We start from the raw sequence: 18352 nt of genomic DNA on the forward strand, positions 1-18352 counted from the left end.
CCCCTATGTGAAGTCCCTGTGGACCGACAGCATGGGTGGCTCCCTGGAACCCACCGGCGGTACATAAAGAAATCCCATTGCATTGCCCAGCACAGCTGAGGTAACGTCAGATTAAATGCAGGTGGGCTTGGCCCACACTGCATGCCCCAGTCAGACTGGGGTTCTTTATAAGTAGACACATGCAGTTACAACTCCGTGTGGACCGACAGCATGGGTGGGTCCCAGGAAGCCACCGGCGGTACATAAATAAATCCCATTGCATTGCCCAGCACAGCTGAGGTAACGTCAGATTAAATGCAGGTGGGCTTCGGCCCACACTGCATGCCCCAGCCTGACCGGGGTTTTTAATACATAGACACAGGCAGGTACAAATCCCCTATGTGAAGTCCCTGTGGACCGACAGCATGGGTGGCTCCCTGGAACCCACCGGCGGTACATAAATAAATCCCATTGCATTGCCCAGCACAGCTGAGGTAATGTCATATTAAATGCAGGTGGGCTTCGGCCCGCACTGCATGCCCCAACCTGACCGGGGTTTTTAATTCATAGACACAGGCAGGTACAAATCCCCTATGTGAAGTCCCTGTGGACCCACAGCATGGGTGGCTCCCTGGAACCCACCAGCGGTACATAAATATATCCCATTGCAGTGCCCAGCACAGCTGAGGTAACGTCAGATTTAATGCAGTTTGGCTTCGGCCCACACTGCATGCCCCAGTCAGACTGAGGTTCTTTATAAGTAGACACATGCAGTTACAACTTCGTGTGGACTGACAGCATGGGTGGGTCCCAGGAAGCCACCGGCGGTACATAAATATATTCTATTGCAGTGCCCTGGACAGCAGAGCTAACGTCAGATTAAATGCAGGTGGGCTTCGGCCAAGAATGTTTTCATTGTTGGAGGAGGAGGACGGCAAAGTTTTTGAGGCAGTACGTGTCCTGTCCCCGTGTCCGTGGTTATATGCACCTTCCCAGTGGCCGCGTCGCTGAAAAGTTGTCGCGCCTGTGGAACCTAGTAGCGTGGCCTCGCCACCATCATGTCTTTGGGAAGCCTCCATTTCCACTACCCTGTAACATTGCAGTAGCAGCAGTATAGGCAGAGCCGAGAATTAGTAACATTTCAGTGGTAAGAGTATGCACAAACCCCTGTAACATTTCATTGGCAGCAGTGAGGACAGACCGCACTAAGATTTCATTTGCAGCAGTATACACAGACCCCAGTAACATTTCAGTAGTATCAGTATAGACAGACCCCAGTAACAGTAACGTAGAAGCAGTATGGGGAAAGCAGCAGATTCACATTTCCCTGGCAGCAGTGTAGGGAGAGCATAGCATTGGCACGATTTTAGTAGTAGGAGTATAGACAGGCCCCAGTAACATTAAGGTAGAAGCAGTATGGGCAAAGCCCACTATTAGTTACATTTCTGTTATAGCAGTATAGACCTGCCCCAGTAACATTTCCGTTGAAGCATTATGGGCAGAGCCCAGTATTAGTAAAATTACAGTAGTAACAGTATACACCAACCAAGGTAGAAGTATCGGCAGACCAAAGTAACATTTCTGTTGCTGAAGTATAGTCAGACCCCTGTAGCATTACTGTGGCAGAAGTATAGGTAGGCAGAACAGAGTTACATTTCTGTAGCAAAAGTGTAGGCCAACCACAGACACAGTGGTGTACCATGAGTGCAGGCGAAGCCCATAAAAATTACTTGGATTACATTGTAGGCGAGGGCCCAAAAAATTTTGTACCGCCAGTACACATGTACCCCAGAAAAATTGCCCATGCCCAACCCAGAGGGCAGGTGAAACCCATTAATCGCTTAGCGTACTGTTGTTTAATTTTTAACAAGGCCTGGAGGCAGCCCAGTCTAAAAAACAATTGGTTCAGGTGGAATTTTCAATGCTTTAATGAGAATTGAAACAGATAAATATTATTTAGAAAAGTTATATGAGCCTTTTGGCCCACAGAAAAATTGCCTGTTCGTGGTGATTACGAGAGGTTTCAGGAGGAGGAGCCGGCGGAGGACGAATACCATACACAGATTGACAAAGGTCTTTAGGTAGCGCTGCTGTCCGCTGGTGGAGAAGAGAAGTCTGGGGAAATCCAGGCTTTGTTCATCTTTATCAGTGTAAGCCTGTCGGTGCTGTCAGTTGACAGGCGGGTAGGCTTGTCTGTGATGATTCCCCCAGCTGCACTAAACACCCTCTCTGACAAGACGCTAGCCGCAGGGCACGCCAACACCTCCAGGGCATACAGCGCGAGTTCGGGCCACGTGTCCAGCTTTGACACCCAGTAGTTGTACGGAGCAGAGGCGTCATGGAGGACGGTGGTACGATCGGCTGCGTACTCCCTCACCATCTTCTTACAGTGCTCCCTCCGACTCGGCCTGGACTGGGGAGGTGAGAGACAGTCTTGCTGGGGAGCCATAAAGCTGGAAAAGGCCTTGGAGAGTGTTCCCCTTCCTGCGCTGAACATGCTGGCTGATCTCCGCGCCTCCCCTTCTACGTGGCCCTCGGAACTGCGCCTTCTGCCACTAGCGCTGTCAGATGGGAAGTTCACCATCAGTTTGTCCACCAGGGCCCTGTGGTATTGCATCACTCTCAAACCCCTTTCCTCTTCGGGAATGAGCGTGGAAAGGTTCTCCTTATACCGTGGGTCAAGCAGTGTGTACACCCAGTAATCCGTAGTGGCCAGAATGCGTCTAACACGAGGGTCACGAGAAAGGCATGCTAACATAAAGTCAGTCATGTGTGCCAGGGTACCTGTACGCAACATATGGCTGTCCTCACTAGTAAGATCACTTTGAGTATCCTCCTCCTCCTCAGGCCATACACGCTGAATGGATGAGAGGCAAGCAGCATGGGTACCCTCTGCAGTGGGCCCAGCTGTCTCTTCCTCCTCAGGCTCCTACCCCTCCTCCTCCTCCTTCTCCTCCACGCGCTGAGATATAGACATGAGGGTGCTCTGACTATCCAGTGACATACTGTCTTCCTCTGCCTGTTTCCGCCCGCAAAGCATCAGCCTTTATGCTTTGCAGGGAACTTCTCAACAGGCATAGCAGGGGAATGGTGACGCTAATGATTGCAGCATCGCCGCTCACCATCAGGGTGGACTCCTCAAAGTTTCCAAGGACCTGGCAGATATCTGCCATCCAGGCCCACTCCTCTGTAAAGAATTGAGGAGGCTGAGTCCCACTACGCCGCCCATGTTGGAGTTGGTATTTCACTATAGCTCTACGCTGCTCATACAGCCGGGACAACATGTGAAGCGTAGAGTTCCACCGTGTGGGCACGTCGCAAAGCAGTCGGTGCACTGGCAGATTAAACCGATGTTGCAGGGTGCGCAGGGTGGCAGCCTCAGTGTTGGACTTGCGGAAATGTGCGCTGACCCGGGCCACCTTGCCGAGGAGGTCTGACAAGTGTGGGTAGCCTTTCAGAAACCGTTGAACCACCAAATTAAAGACGTGGGCCAGGCATGGCACGTGCGTGAGGCTGCCGAGCTGCAGAGCCGCCACCAGGTTAAGGCCGTTGTAACACACACAACCATGCCCGGTTGGAGGCTCAGTGGCGAAAGCCAGCGGTCGGTCTGCTCAGTCAGACCGTGCAACAGTTCGTGGGCCGTGTGCCTCTTCTCTCCTAAGCTGAGTAGTTTCAGCCAGGTTGCGTTGGAGGAGGAGGAGGAAGGTTTAGTGGAGGTGGCGGAGGAAGGTTTAGTGGAGGTGGCATACACCTCCACAGATACCAGCACCGATCTGGGGCCCGCAATTCTGGGGGTGGGTAGTACATGAGCGGTCCCAGCCTCCACTAAATTCACCCAATGTGCCGTCAGGGAGATATAGTGGCCCTGCCCGCCTGTGCTTGTCCACGTGTCGGTTGTTAAGTGGACCTTGGCAGTAACCGAGTTGGTGAGGGCGAGTACGATGTTGCGTGAGACGTGGTCATGCAGGGCTGGGACGGCACACCGTGAAAAATAGTGGCGACTGGGGACAGAGTAGCGCGGGGCTGCCGCCGCCATCATGTTTTTGAACGCCTCAGTTTCCACCAGCCTGTAGGTGAGCATCTCCAGGCTGATCAATTTGGCTATGTGGACATTTAAAGCTTGAGCGCGCGGATGCGTGGCGGCGTATTTGCGCTTTCGCTCCAACGATTCTCTTAGCGACAGCTGGACGCTGCGTTGAGAGATATTGCTGGATGGGGCCGAGGACAGTGGAGGTGAGGGTGTGGGTCCAGGCCAGGAGACAGTTGTGCCTATGTCCTGAGAGGCAGGTTGGGGCCCAGCGGGAGAGGCAGTGCCGCAAGCTGGAGGCGGTGAACGGCCTTCGTCCCACCTTGTGGGGTGCTTGACCATCATATGCCTGCGCATGCTGGTGGTGGTGGCTGCCCGGCTGATCTTGGCGCGACAAAGGTTGCACACCACTGTTCGTCGGTCGTCCTCGTGAAAAACTGCCACACCTTAGAGCACCTTGGCCTCTGCACGGTGGCTTGGCGCGAGTGGGTGCTTTGGGAAACAGTTGGTGAATTATTCGCTCTGGCCCTGCCTCTACCCCTGGCCACCGCACTGCCTCTTCCAACTTGTCCTGCGGCTGCAATTGCCTCCCCCTCTGAAGACCGGTCCTCAGTTGGCTTATCACACCTGGTGGGGTCAGTCACCTCATCGTCCAGCGGCTCTTCCTCCGAATCCTCTGTGCGCTTCTCCCTCGGACTTACTGCCCTTACTACTACCTCACTGATAGACAACTGTGTCTCATTGTCATCGTCCTCCTCACCCACTGAAAGCTCTTGAGCCAGTTGCCGGAAGTCCCCCGCCTCATCCCCCGGACCCCGGGAACTTTCCAAAGGTTGGGCATCGGTCACGACAAACTCCTCCGGTGGGAGAGGAACCATTGCTGCCCAATCTGGGCAGGGGCTCGAGAACAGTTCCTGGGAGTCTGCCTGCTCCTCAGAATGTGTCATTTTCATGGAGTGAGGAGGCTGGGAGGAAGGAGGAGCAGCAGCCAGAGGATTCAGAGTTGCAGCAGTGGACGGCGTAGAAGTCTGGGTGGTCGATAGATTGCTGGATGCACTTTCTGCCATCCACGACAGGACCTATTCACACTGCTCATTTTTTAATAAAAGGTCTACGACGTGGACCCAAAAATTGCGATATGAAGCTGGGGACCCCAGAAACTGTCCTTTCCCCTACTCCCGCAGCAGCCGGCTGCGATTCACCTGGACCAGGAACTCGTCCTATGCCCACACCCTCACTTGGGACTCCGCCTCCGCGTCCGCGTCCTCTGCCCCTACCCCTACCCCTCAGCATGCTGGATTAAGAATAGAGTAGAGACAGAGCGGTGTAAAAATGTTTGTGAATTATTGCTGCGCAGTTGCTGGCTGCCAGTGCTAATATAACGCTAAATGAAGCCAGAGATAAATTATAAGGAAGGCTGCACGCAGGCTAGTCTGTGAACTATGCCGTTTGGATGGGCGTGAAGTCCCACAGGCCACGCAGGCCAATGCACTGGGTAACCGTTAGCCGTAAAAAGGAATTTTTTTTTAATCTCCTAATTTTACTCTGCAATGAAGTCTGAAAGTGCAATACACATTGCATAGCCTCAATCTATGGGCGTCGGGCAGACCGTGAAGGTCTGAGACAGCACACGTATAACAGAGCGTTGTAGGAAATGTGTGGTTTCTTGGCGTACACTTAGAGGCAGAGTGCAGTGAGGCTACGCGAAGTGCGGACAGAAAAATATTCCTAAATGAAGGCTGCATGCAGGCTAGGCTGTGCAATGCAGAGGTACTACAACTCCCAGCAACCACGGAGTTAAATGCACACGGTCGCAGGTTGCCCTAAGAACCACCGTTGGGATACTTGTAGACAGGATTCTACACTACCACTGTCCCTGCCTGACCAATAGTGCCCCTATACTGAAGTACAGACTGCAGCCTGCGAACACTATAGCCTGCACGCCCAATATACATTAAAAAAAATAAAAAAATTGTGCAAAACTGCTCACAGCAGCCACAACAGTAATGCACTAGGTGAGCTGTGGCCCTAAGAGGGGCCGTTGTGGTTCTTGAAGACGCTAACACTGTCCCTATAGCAGCAGCATCAGCAGCACTTTCCCTGATCTCTGTCACCATGCATCTGTGGCGAGCCGCGGGAGGGGCCGATTTAAATACTCGGGTGACACCTGATCTCGCCAGCCACTCACTGCAGGGGGGGGGGGTGGTATAGGGCTTGAACGTCACAGGAGGAAGTTGTAATGCCTTTCCTGTGTTTCTATTGGCCAGAAAAGGGCGCAAATTTCTCAGGGAAGAAAATGTAATTGACTCAAGTACCGCATAGTGCTCGTCTCGAGTAACGAGCATCTCGAACACCCTAATACTCGAACGAGCATTAAGCTCGGATGAGTGTGCGCGCCCCTCTCTAGTAGCTACTTAATAGTTTATGCAAGATGATCGCTCAAAGCTGTCACTCAAACTGTCGTTGGAGTGATTATCAACTCATGTAAATGTGCCTTTAAAAGTAAATGGACAATTGACTGATAAGCAGCGCTATGGTCACTGCAGCCGCTTATTTCAATATTTTGAGCGGATTCCAAGGGTTTGTATTTGGTAGCTATTTATGGGCATTTTCCATTAGAAAGATAGTGGAAAGGTTAGAAGTGGCCAAAACAACTATTGAGTGGATTCTTAAAAATAAAAACACTGCTGAGCTCAGCGAAAACCCTGGAAGAGCCCAGAAGACAACAAAGTGGATGATTACAAGATCTGTTTCTTAGAAAAATCCCTTGATAACATCTAGTCAATTCAAGAAGACTCTTAAGGAGCATGGGGTATCATCAGTGGTGGATTAATGGGACCAAAGGCCAGGAACCGTTCACACACCTTGGGCCCCCCCCATGTCTGCGTCAAATCAGGTCTGTGAAAATACCCTAAGGCCGAATGCACGTGCCCAGATTTGCATTGTGAAATCCGCAGCAAATACCTGCCATAAGCATGCAATGTAAGAGCCCACAAGCGGAAATAAATTGTGACTTTCTGTTCGCGGTGGGAAAATCGCAGCATGATCTATTTTGAGACAGAGTCAATGTGGGCGGCTTCCATTGAAATCAATGAAAGCCATCCGACCCGTGGCCCTTCCACAATCATTGCGGAAAGGACATGGGATCGGCGTCATCGCCTAGTAACGGCGCATTATCTGTACTGCTCATGTGTGCCAACACAACGACCGGCAAATACGCAGCACAGATAAGGATCTGGACAGGTATGCGGGGGGGGGGGGGGCACAGGGTCGGATTCCACTGCGGGATCCTGCATGCAGAATCTGACCGAGCTGTGTGCATTTGCCCTAATATGATTGCCCCTAAGGGTATGCTCATATGTAGCAGATCTGGTGCCAATTTTGCTGTGGATCCCCCTTCTGCTACGATACATGCATGGAGCTGTCGTTGGACCTGCATTCACTCCAAAAACTCTTACTACTGACCGGTACCTGAATCTCCTGTGGCGATAATCCGGCCACGGATAACGCAGTGAACGCTTTTCATAGCGTAGCTATGGAAAGCGCAGATGCGGCATCTATGAGTGGAGAATCATAGCGATTCTCAGCGCACAGGGTCTATATCGCGGCATGTTACGGTGAGCCTGTCAGGCTCACCGCAGAGAACTGACAGCTCAGTGACACCAACCCCCCCCCGACAGAGGCATCAGCAGAAATAGTGACCCCCCTCCCCACAGAGGCATCAGCAGAAATAGTGACCCCCCCCCAGAGGCATCAGCAGAAATAGTGACACCCCCCCCCCCCAGAGTCATCAGCAGAAATAGTGACCCCCCCCCCCACAGAGGCATCAGCAGAAATAGTGACCCCCCCCCCCACAGAGGCATCAGCAGAAATAGTGACCCCCCCCCCCCACAGGGGCATCAGCAGAAATAGTGACCCCCCCCCCCCCACAGAGGCATCAGCAGAAATAGTGACCCCCCCCCACAGAGGCATCAGCAGAAATAGTGACCCCCCCCCCACAGAGGCATCAGCAGAAATAGTGACCCCCCCCCCCCCACAGAGGCATCAGCAGAAATAGTGACCCCCCCCCCCACAGAGGCATCAGCAGAAATAGTGACCCCCCCCCCACAGAGGCATCAGCAGAAAGTGACCCCCCCCCCCCACAGAGGCATCAGCAGAAATAGTGACCCCCCCCCCCCCCACAGAGGCATCAGCAGAAATGGTGACCCCCCCCCACAGAGGCATCAGCAGAAATCGTGACCCCCCCACAGAGGCATCAGCAGAAATCGTGACCCCCCCACAGAGGCATCAGCAGAAATAGTGACCCCCCCCCCCACAGAGGCATCAGCAGAAATAGTGACCCCCCCCCCACAGAGGCATCAGCAGAAATAGTGACCCCCCCCCCCCCACAGAGGCATCAGCAGAAATAGTGACCCCCCCCCCCCACAGAGGCATCAGCAGAAATAGTGACCCCCCCCCCCCCACAGAGGCATCAGCAGAAATAGTGACCCCCCCCCCACAGAGGCATCAGCAGAAATAGTGACCCCCCCCCCCCCCACACACACACAGAGGCATCAGCAGAAATAGTGACCCCTCCCACAGAGGCATCAGCAGAAATAGTGACCCCTCCCACAGAGGCATCAGCAGAAATATTGACCTCCCCCGCCCACAGAGGCATCAGCAGAAATATTGACCTCCCCCGCCCACAGAGGCATCAGCAGAAATATTGACCTCCCCCGCCCACAGAGGCATCAGCAGAAATATTGACCTCCCCCGCCCACAGAGGCATCAGCAGAAATAGTAAACCCCCCCCCCCCGCCCACAGAGGCATCAGCAGAAATAGTAAACCCCCCCCACAGAGGCATCAGCAGAAATAGTGCCCCCCCCCCCCCCCCCACAGAGGCATCAGCAGAAATAGTGACCCCCCCCACAGAGGCCCCAGTAGTAATGCTGCTACCGTATTACTACTGAGGCCGATATAGGGGACACTATTACCAATAGTATCCCCTTTATCAGTAGTAATAGAGCCCCCTGAAATCCATATACTTATCCCCTCCTCTTTGTGGAAGTGCCGCTGCTCCTCTGCTCACTGTTACTGGCGCTGATTGCAGGTGCACACTGTGAGGTCAGTGTGCACGTCCAGATGCCTCCTCCCTTCTGCTCTCGCGGAACCAGGGGAGGAGGATCCCGGGTGCACACTAATGTCACAGTGTACGCCTGGGATCTGAGCCGCTGACTGAATACCGGCAGGGGAGCCGTGGCCCCCCCCCCCCCCCCAGCTGGCATACACAGCTGTGGTGAGCGGCCGCCGGCATGCAATGCTGGTCATGCTCGAAGATACGTTGAACAAGGTGGTGGGCAGGTTTCGGCCTGTGAGCTAGAACATGCTGCATTTTTTTTAAAGTGTATACAATAGTATATAAAAATGCACTGAAAGTGGGAAAAAACAAGCCCTGCAGTGCGTCGTATTACTGCAATCATCATCACACAGCAGTTTTGTTTTTGTAAATCGGCATGCAGCAAACTTCGCAATAATTCACTTACTGCAGCGTTTCTCAAACTTTACAAAAACCTGTATTGTGTAAAATGAGCCGGAGGGCAGGCGGATGAAAGATACAACTTAATCTTTATTTTCTATACAAACATCTTTACACTATCTACAGAAGAAAATATAGTTTTCATTCCATAACAGAACTAAATTAAAAAGGACAAATGCAAACTGTACAGAAACAGTGAGGGACAGATGGGGGGGGGGGGGGTTAAATAAAAAACCGGAGAAAAGGCAATTCCACGTTACGGCTGTATGGCATGACTATGTACGGTTGTAGATGTTGCACAGGTATCCCAGGAGTACAAGGAGGTGGTCAAACAAACATGATCTGAACCTATGAAACCTTCCAGGCAGCCTCAGACAGGTGAAAGACTTCCAGTAAGACCCTTTTACACGGAACGATTATAGTTTTAAAAAATTGTTGACACGAGGAAAGTGAGCGATAATCGTTCAGTCTAACCGTGGCCAACCACCAAACGAGAAAATCATTCACTTTCTGTTCATTTAATGCAGCATAAGGGTCATCGTCGGCTCGTTCACTAATTGTTCGGTCTAAATACGGATCGTTCGGTCGTTCTCACTTATACAGCTCATGTGAACAGCTGAATGATCTCTCATTGGAACGAGCCAACGACACATCTGCTGTATAAACCGGCTGCCCGAGCCAACGACATCGCTCATTCACATGATAAATCATTTGGTGTAAATGGACCAAAGTTTAGACAGCGGTCGTAGTTTTTATTCGGCACTACTTTCCACGAAGCCATGATTTTTTTTCTCTCCCCCAACAGATGGGAGAAGGATAAAGTTTCTCATCTTTCTCCCCATCCAGTTTATGTTCTTCGTGTCTTCGGATAGGTTTCTGTTCATACAGGAGTTTCTACTTTTTATGATTGGTTACAGAAATTTTGCCTGCAGTGATATTCTTGCCCCAAAAGATATAACCCCAAGAGAAATGTGAAGGAGGGCAGTAAACTATAGATCTGAATGAGAAAGGTGGCACAAAGAAAAGCCATGAGCAATGTGAGCATAGCCATAATCCTTCTATGTTGGGGTATACAGATAGTGATGCCCTGTGTATCTGCCACTGCACTAAAGAGCTTACACTAGATTTTACAGTGAAAGTGGAACTGCACTTTAAAGAACTTTTGACGTCATAGGCATAGGCATATGTCAAAAGTCTTAATTGCTAGCAGTCCAGCGGCTGAAAGTGCCACCGATTGGCAGAAGATGCTAAAGATGGGGCCATAGTCTCTACCGACTGAGCCCACCTTCAACTAGAGAGCAGTGACAGTACTCGGATGCGCACTTCAGCGGGCCTCTGCTAGTGATAAGTTGGGAGGGGGGGGGGGGGGGGGGACGACGACTTAGCAACTGGACCCCAGCAATAAAAACGTATCAAATGTTTCTAAAAACTTCTTAAAAAGCACGGTTACATATTGGGGAATGATTTCTCAAAACTATAGTCTCCTCATTAAAAGTGTCCTGCAGCCATGGATGAGACATCTCAAAAGGTAAAGTCAGTCTATGCCACTTTCAGGTGTCTGTATAGGAGCCGAATATGGTGTCCCGTGAAGAACTAGACTGTAGTCAGACCAAAGAAAACACAAAAGACCCCCCTCCCCACACACACACACACACACACACACACACTTCTTTGCTTTGATCTGACGGTTCTAGTCCCATTCCTGGCACAGTATATGGCTGCTGTATGAAGCTAGATTACATGTTCACCTCCAATTATCTATAAGCAGCCACTGACCAACTATATTCTGGGGGCGTACTCGGCTGACTGTTCTCTCTGCCCTGAAGCAGGCAGATGCTGGGAGTTGCCTTACGTTGCACATACACCCAAGCAGTCATATATTACGTGTACGCCTTTTTGCATAAACAATTCCCAGTTTGTACCACCTTCGTCATATGCCAAGTATTACCGGTCATACGTGTATTCCATTGACTGATCGCAGGCTTCTCCACTGTGGGCTAGGACCACTGATAACAGGAATTAAAGTCTACTTCTAGGCAAACCTTCCCACGAATATGGCATCCGATGCGGAGAAGCAGGTGGAACAGTTGGCAGCTGTACGATGTCCGGCGAGTAGTACTCACTACTAACTGGCTGCCTCACCAACTGCTCCACTCCGTGTGCAAGTTGTACCTCTCCATGCCGGAGGTCAGGTCGGCGGGCCAGTAAGCGATTTACCGATTAGTACCTTTTTAATTAAATTGATTAACCTACGTATTAATACTGGGCTTCACTTTGGTACCAGTCATAAAGCGGGAGCCCATTGGACTAGGTTCTGTATAGTATTAATTCAGCATAATAGGAACCTGAAAATCACCATTTCTGCATAAATATTTAAGATTATAAGGAATACATGAGACGTGTATACGGTAAAGCCGCTAGAAAAGCAACCAAAATTCACAGAAAATACATTATCACTGGCTTGAAAAATATTAAGGTTATATGTTCACTCGGGGCATCCATGACTTCAAATCCAGAACTATGGGAACCTGTGTATATACGTAACGGAGAAGGCATAACTACTAGAGATGAGCGAACGTACTCGTAATGAGTACTTACGCACCCGAGTACCGCCATTTTCGAGTACTTCAGTACTCGGGCGTAAAGATTCGGGGGGCGGGGAGTAGCAGCGGGGAACAGGGGGGAGCCCTCTCTCTCTCCCTCTCCCCCCCACTCCCCACTGCTACCCCCCGTGCCGCCACGGCGCCCCCCGAATCTTTACGCGCGAGTACCGCTGTACTCGAAAATGGCGGTGCTCGGGTGCGTAAGTACTCGTAACGAGTACGTTCGCTCATCTCTAATAACTACCAATAAATGTCATCTGCCTAAACCCACATCCTCAGAAGAGGCTTTATGTCCTACACTCGTTAGTTCCCCACAGAGGAGCAATTTCCTTTAGGGTTTGTTTAAAATGCGCTAAGTATCTGGCTGAGCTACGGATTTGCGTATGGGTCCTCATATGGATTTAGCCCCATCCCTGGGGTAAATCTGCATGAAGCTGGTGGATGCGGTTTCTGCTCAAAACCGCATCAAAAAAGGGACAGGTGAATTCTAGTTTTCAGAATAAGGGTATAGAAAAATCTGTTACATGAATGATAGCGCAGCTAATAGAATGCTAAAACGGTGCGGATTTCACTTTGAATATTGGCGCAGAATCCACGACTAAATTCTGGCATGTGAATGAGGCCTTACAGGGTCGGATCTGGATGAATGACAAGGCCTTAAAGACTAAAACATGCACTGGATCTAAATTTTAGACCATCTTCATACACTAAGGGCCTGTTTAGACGGAACGATTAGTGTTCAAAAAATTGTTCGAATGAGTGAAAGTGAACAACTGGTTTAAACGCCAAAAACTGAACGGCAAACGAGAATCGGGCACTTTATGTTCATTTTAAAATGGTTGCCTCGTTCATTTATCATTCGGTGTAAACGCCACTGGCTCAGTCCTCATTCACTTATACAGGGACTAAACGATTGAACGAGCCAACGAGGCATTTGCCCATCTAAACAGACTGAGCAAGAGCGAACGAGTTAGCGGCGATGTCACTCGCTCGTTCAAATGAGGATCAACTCCTCTAAAAGGACCCTAAGCTCGAGCGGCCTTAACGTGGTAAGCTGGGTTTACACATGCAGATTTTTGACCAATTAAAATATATCTGTTAACCTTGGTGGCATAGATGCAAGATATTTATCGGCAGGCCATTGGCAGATCCAGCCAACTACAGTGAGATCTGCTGAAAATCAAGCGTTTGTGGTGGTCTGACACAATAACAGTGGATATTACTAAAATACCGCTCTTTCCCACTACCTTTACTTAGATAAAGCTGAATATATGGTCTTCACTAGGTCTTTGGCAAGTTGAATTAAGTTGCCTGTAGTCAGTCTCTCTGCTCGCGCCAACTAGGTCTACAGTTTCCATTGTGGGGGTTAAAAGGGTTTTCCCACTACCTAAAATTGCTCCACAGCTGCTCCGTCTTCCTGGTTTCTCTGACCAGGACATGTGACTGCTGCAGCCAATCAGTGGCTATAGAGGGTCAGTGCCTTAGTCAGCGATTGGGGTGGCAGTCACATGTCCTGGACAGCAGCAGGAAGAACAGGGGTTGCAAAGCAATTTTGGGTGATGGGTAAAACCCTTTCAAAGGGGTTTTCTAGTAAAAATACTCTTGATGACTTATCCTTAGGGTAGGTCATCAATAGTTGATGGGCTGGGGTCCAGCTCTTGGGACCACAAATCGATCAGCTGATTGTGCGCCAGCAGACAGCGCCACAATTACACAGGGGTCGGAGCGCAAGTTCCTGCTCTGACCTCTGTCTTGTGGCCGGTGCTTGTAACTGCAAGTATGGTTCTCATTGAAATCAACGTGAGCAGTGCCTGCCGTTTCAAGCGCCAGCCACTACAGAGAGGTCGGACTCCTACAATCAGCTGATCGGTTGGGTTCCTGAGCTATCCTGAGGAGAGGTAATCAATAGTATTCTCCCAGGAAAACCCCTTTAAAGGCCCTTTTACTCAGGCCACGATTGAGCACGAAAGTTTTTGTTTGCTTGATCATCGTCCCATCTGAATATGCCGGCGATCGGCTGATGAACAAGCAAAAGTTGTTTGTCGGCTGATTGGATTATTTACCTAGGCATAAATCCTTGCTCATCAGCGGCAGGATTTGCGCTTCCGACAAATGCAACCGGCATGGGGGCGAACGTTTGCAGTAACTAGTTTTTGCCTTTGTGTAAAAACCACTTAATGAGCGCCGACTGACATGCTATATTGTTAGTCGGCACTCGCTAAGCATCTCCCACTCCCGATGTAAAACCGCCCTCCGGTATCCGATAACATCTCGCAACTCTCCACACACCGTAAATAAGAGACAGAACTCGCACACACTTTGTATATTCTACCTCTTGCCATTCCGTTTTCATCAATAGTCATGACAAACACACAAATGAAGTTCAGTAAGGTAATTGTACAGATTAAACCTGAAGCATAATTAGCACATTATAAAAAGTAATGATTTATAAAAATACATTTCCTATGAAAAATGTATTATATACAATAATTAGTCTACTTTATGTACATAGGCATAAAATGTGACAGCTAAAGTGAGAACCTACAGAACAGCATCTGCTTGTGCCCCGCCCGAACACAATACATCCCAGCCCATCTGGAGGTTACTATATCAGATGACAGACTGATCGCCCCTCACATACCTTCACTGGCGGAAAGTTCGCATAATAGATTCTATCAATAGCAATACACCCATTGGAAAATAAGACGTTCTCTCACAGGCAGCACAAGTCTAGAACGGCGGGCCTCCGATTCACGTATCTCTCATTCTGAGAACCTGCAAACATTAAGGGTGTGTTTACATGGGCGAGTGCGATAAAGAATTGGTGATTCTCAAACAGAAATGCCCCAAAATAGGACATACTGCAAGAGGAAAAAAAAAGAAAAACAATGTCTTCTTTTCCCGCGCGGTCGCTGGGCGTCTTGTAACACACAGAAAACGCACGAAAAAAATAATCACCCGTGTAAATGCACCGTTACACTCGCTAGTCTTATAAGCTACAGACCTTGAGTGTGGAGCCCTATGAGGGATGGCGAAATGCAACAGGAAGTCAAGGTGCTATATTTTGGACTGAAGCACATTGGGTAGACCTCTCTAGAAGGTGACCGTGTAACCACCATCTACACGTACGCCTGCAGACCCTTAGCAGTACAACACAGCGTCAGCACATTCTATTTACAGATACTATACAGTAACACTATCCCGAAAGTTTACACTACCACTCATATGGAAAATTAAAGGGGTTGTCCAGTTACTTGATAACCCCTTTCCGATAGGGCCCTCTAGGGTAAAAAAAAAAAGAGTAATACCCCCCTGCAGTTGCCGGAATCCAATGCTGCAGCCCTGGGGTTGGTTATGATAAATGTCACAGGAAGTCATGTGACCGCTGCCACCAATGAGAGGCTGCAGCTTCACGGCGCTCATGATGTGATGCCAGAAAAACGGGCTACAACGCAAGATTTTGACATCCGTGAGGGGTAAGTATGTCTATTATTTTACCATAGGGGGTCTTATTGAAAAAGGGATATCCAGTAACCAGACAAGCGCTTTAAGGTGATGTAAGACAACTGAACTTGGTAAAATACTGCAGTCACATTTTATTTCAGAAGGTTTAAAAGAAAATGGCCTACAGCGGCCGTCCCTGGGAAGTTGTACAAATCACTCTAGTCTTGGGATGTGGAAAGTAAAAACGCATCGAGCTAAAATCCAGCAGCACAAAACACAGCGAAAAAGCAGGATATGAAGATAGCCGTAAAGGCGGCGTGGGATTGTCTCCGAGGGTACTGACGGATGTGTCTTAATAAATAATCCTACAAGGTATCATGCAGCAGTGTTTACTATGGGCTTTGTTGGCCGTTCCCACATGTACGGGTACAATTAGAATCAGAAAGGTGCCTAAAGTTGTTTAAGGCACCTAAAGGGGTTGTCGGAGATATAGATTTTTTTAGTGTTTCCCAATGTAAATAAATTAACACCTCCTCCCCTCCCACAGCTGCAGTGCCACGGCTCCGTTCTCCATGCCGGGTCTGTGGGCTTGAATATGGAGGTCTGTAATTGGCAGCCACAGTCTGTGACACCACATACACGCCATTGTAGAGGGCACTGTGGAATGGAGGGGATATAATCATAGTTATTGGCATGGTGAGATAGGACAATCCCTTTAAAAACGTTAATATTTGTACATGTCTGGACCATCCAGTCACATCTGAACAAACGTCTACAAAAAAGGTTAAAAGGTAACTTTCAGAAGACACTGCTTTACTTTTGTTGTATGGGGTTTTCTTCTTAGCTCACATCCCAAGCTGCAGTTAGCATTCTGCTGGCAGACTCACAGAAGTGCATTGTGGCAAGATATAATGACCCCTGCAGCTAGATCCCATGTGTCTTAACAGCTCGGTGTTGTCCGTGCGCCCAAAACTATGAAGATGTTCAACTACCAAGGTGAAAAAAATATAGGGAAGCAGCTCTGGATATAAATGGAGGAAAAAAACAGATACAAATCAAAAGCGATACAAAACAAGTGAAACGTCCGCCAAGTCCCTCAGCTGGGAATGTTGCTAGAAGTGAAGACCTGACATGTATAATAAAAGACATAAGAAGTTGCCGAGCGCAGGATAACACGGACCGTGTCCTTCATGAGGCTACTGCTGCCTTTGTGGACGTCACCGAGGACGCCTGGAGGTATTAACGTGAGAGCATTCAGCTTCAGAACTACCGTAGGTGATCAAATAAAACACATGAATGGCTGCCGTTACCACGAACAGCCGAAGCTCGATGTACGACTGGAAAAATAAAAAAAACGACAAAACTGCCTCTCGTCTCCAACGTTTCACTGCGGGCAACATACGGTTAACATAGTAACTGATGGGGGAGTTCAGAGTCGCTGTGCTGGAGCGTGTGAGCTTTGGAACCACAATAACTAGACCCACTTGTATTCTTCATAGTATGTGTGGGGGGCGGGGGGGGGGGGGGTCATAAGGGCTTGCAAAAGTAAACTCTGCTGAGATGTGAATACTTACAAGCATTAGCATGATAAATAAAAGGCTTTAAAACATTTGCAGATAATTAAAAGACGACAGGCCTCCGTCCGCTTAAGTTACTTAAGTCCTATGACTTAATGGCTAATCCTTCGGCCGCCTCTTGGCTGTAGCGAGGGGCCGTGTAATGCGTGCCTACAAAACTATATCAAATATCAAAACCATTCCCGTGAAAATATAATTTATCCAAAAGGGGGAATGAAAGAGGGAAAGAAGAAACCTCCCAGACCCCAACAAAACCGTATTTTTGTGCACAGAAAAAGTTGTAAAACATTGATAAACTTAAAGTATTATATATATATTTATGGATATAAAATTTAAAAAAATGCCCTTCTCTGTTAAATCTATTCAGTAGAGGAAAACAAAGCTGAAGGCAGATATTAAATATAGCACAAAAATATTGTTCCAAGGTAATTTAACCCCTTAGCGTGCTGTAGGGAAAGCTTGACCTTTTCCACACATCATACACATTAGGGAGGGATCAAAAATTAACTTGCAGACGAGGGAGTGTCAGAATTTTGCAGCATGTAGATCGGTCTCCGGATTCTGGAGTCACTGAACAGAGGACAGAAGATTCCTTCCCATCCTGGTAGCACATCCCTTCATCTCTACACTTGGCATCCATCAACTGCACGGTGCGGCTTCTTGCAGTTGGAGACCCTCCACAGTTCTGGATGCAAAGAAGGATCCTCTACAGCGAGTGCCGGGTCTGTCCATCGTTCACGCAAGGACTGTCTTCACAAGAGGCTGGCCAGGCTGGTCGTAGGTCCGTTCTGAGCCTGAAACTGTACAGGAGGCGACCCATCTGTCCACTGCAAAGGAAACAGCAGCCGTCACTGCCAGCTAACTACATGCATACACAGGCGCACACGGTTAGCAAGTGGAGAAACGCACGTTTTCATGTCTTGTGGCCGACCACCAATCCAGACTTGCAGCAGTATAAGCAGACTTTAGAAAGAAATGTATTGTCAATTATCAATAATGGGTCATTTAGACGGGACAATTATCGCTCAATGTTCGTTCAAACAAATGTGAGCGATAACAGTGCAGTGTAAATGCATAAACATTGGTCACAGGTTTTTATCGCTGACCGGCAGCTCCAAAACCATGGCTGGGTGGCGATCTTGTCACTCTGCATAACGATGTTGTTCACATAGAACGTGAAGCGCTGAGCGAGAAGTTCGCAATCCA

General features: G+C 49.1%; 1 protein-coding gene across 2 annotated transcripts in view; it reads right to left on the reverse strand.

The window, feature by feature from the left end:
• Positions 1–9594: 9594 nt before the first annotated feature.
• MAU2 (MAU2 sister chromatid cohesion factor) overlaps positions 9595–18352 on the reverse strand; it is a 46650-nt gene continuing 37892 nt past the window's right edge. For both annotated transcript variants that reach the window (XM_066604526.1, XM_066604525.1), the window contains exon 19: positions 9595–17973. In XM_066604526.1, the coding sequence (XP_066460623.1) occupies positions 17899–17973 (75 nt within the window). In that variant the 3' untranslated portion in view covers positions 9595–17898. The remainder of the gene's footprint in view (positions 17974–18352) is intronic.

This window comes from Eleutherodactylus coqui, chromosome 5 (assembly GCF_035609145.1).
Source record: "Eleutherodactylus coqui strain aEleCoq1 chromosome 5, aEleCoq1.hap1, whole genome shotgun sequence".
Classification (NCBI taxonomy): Eukaryota; Metazoa; Chordata; class Amphibia; order Anura; family Eleutherodactylidae; genus Eleutherodactylus; species Eleutherodactylus coqui.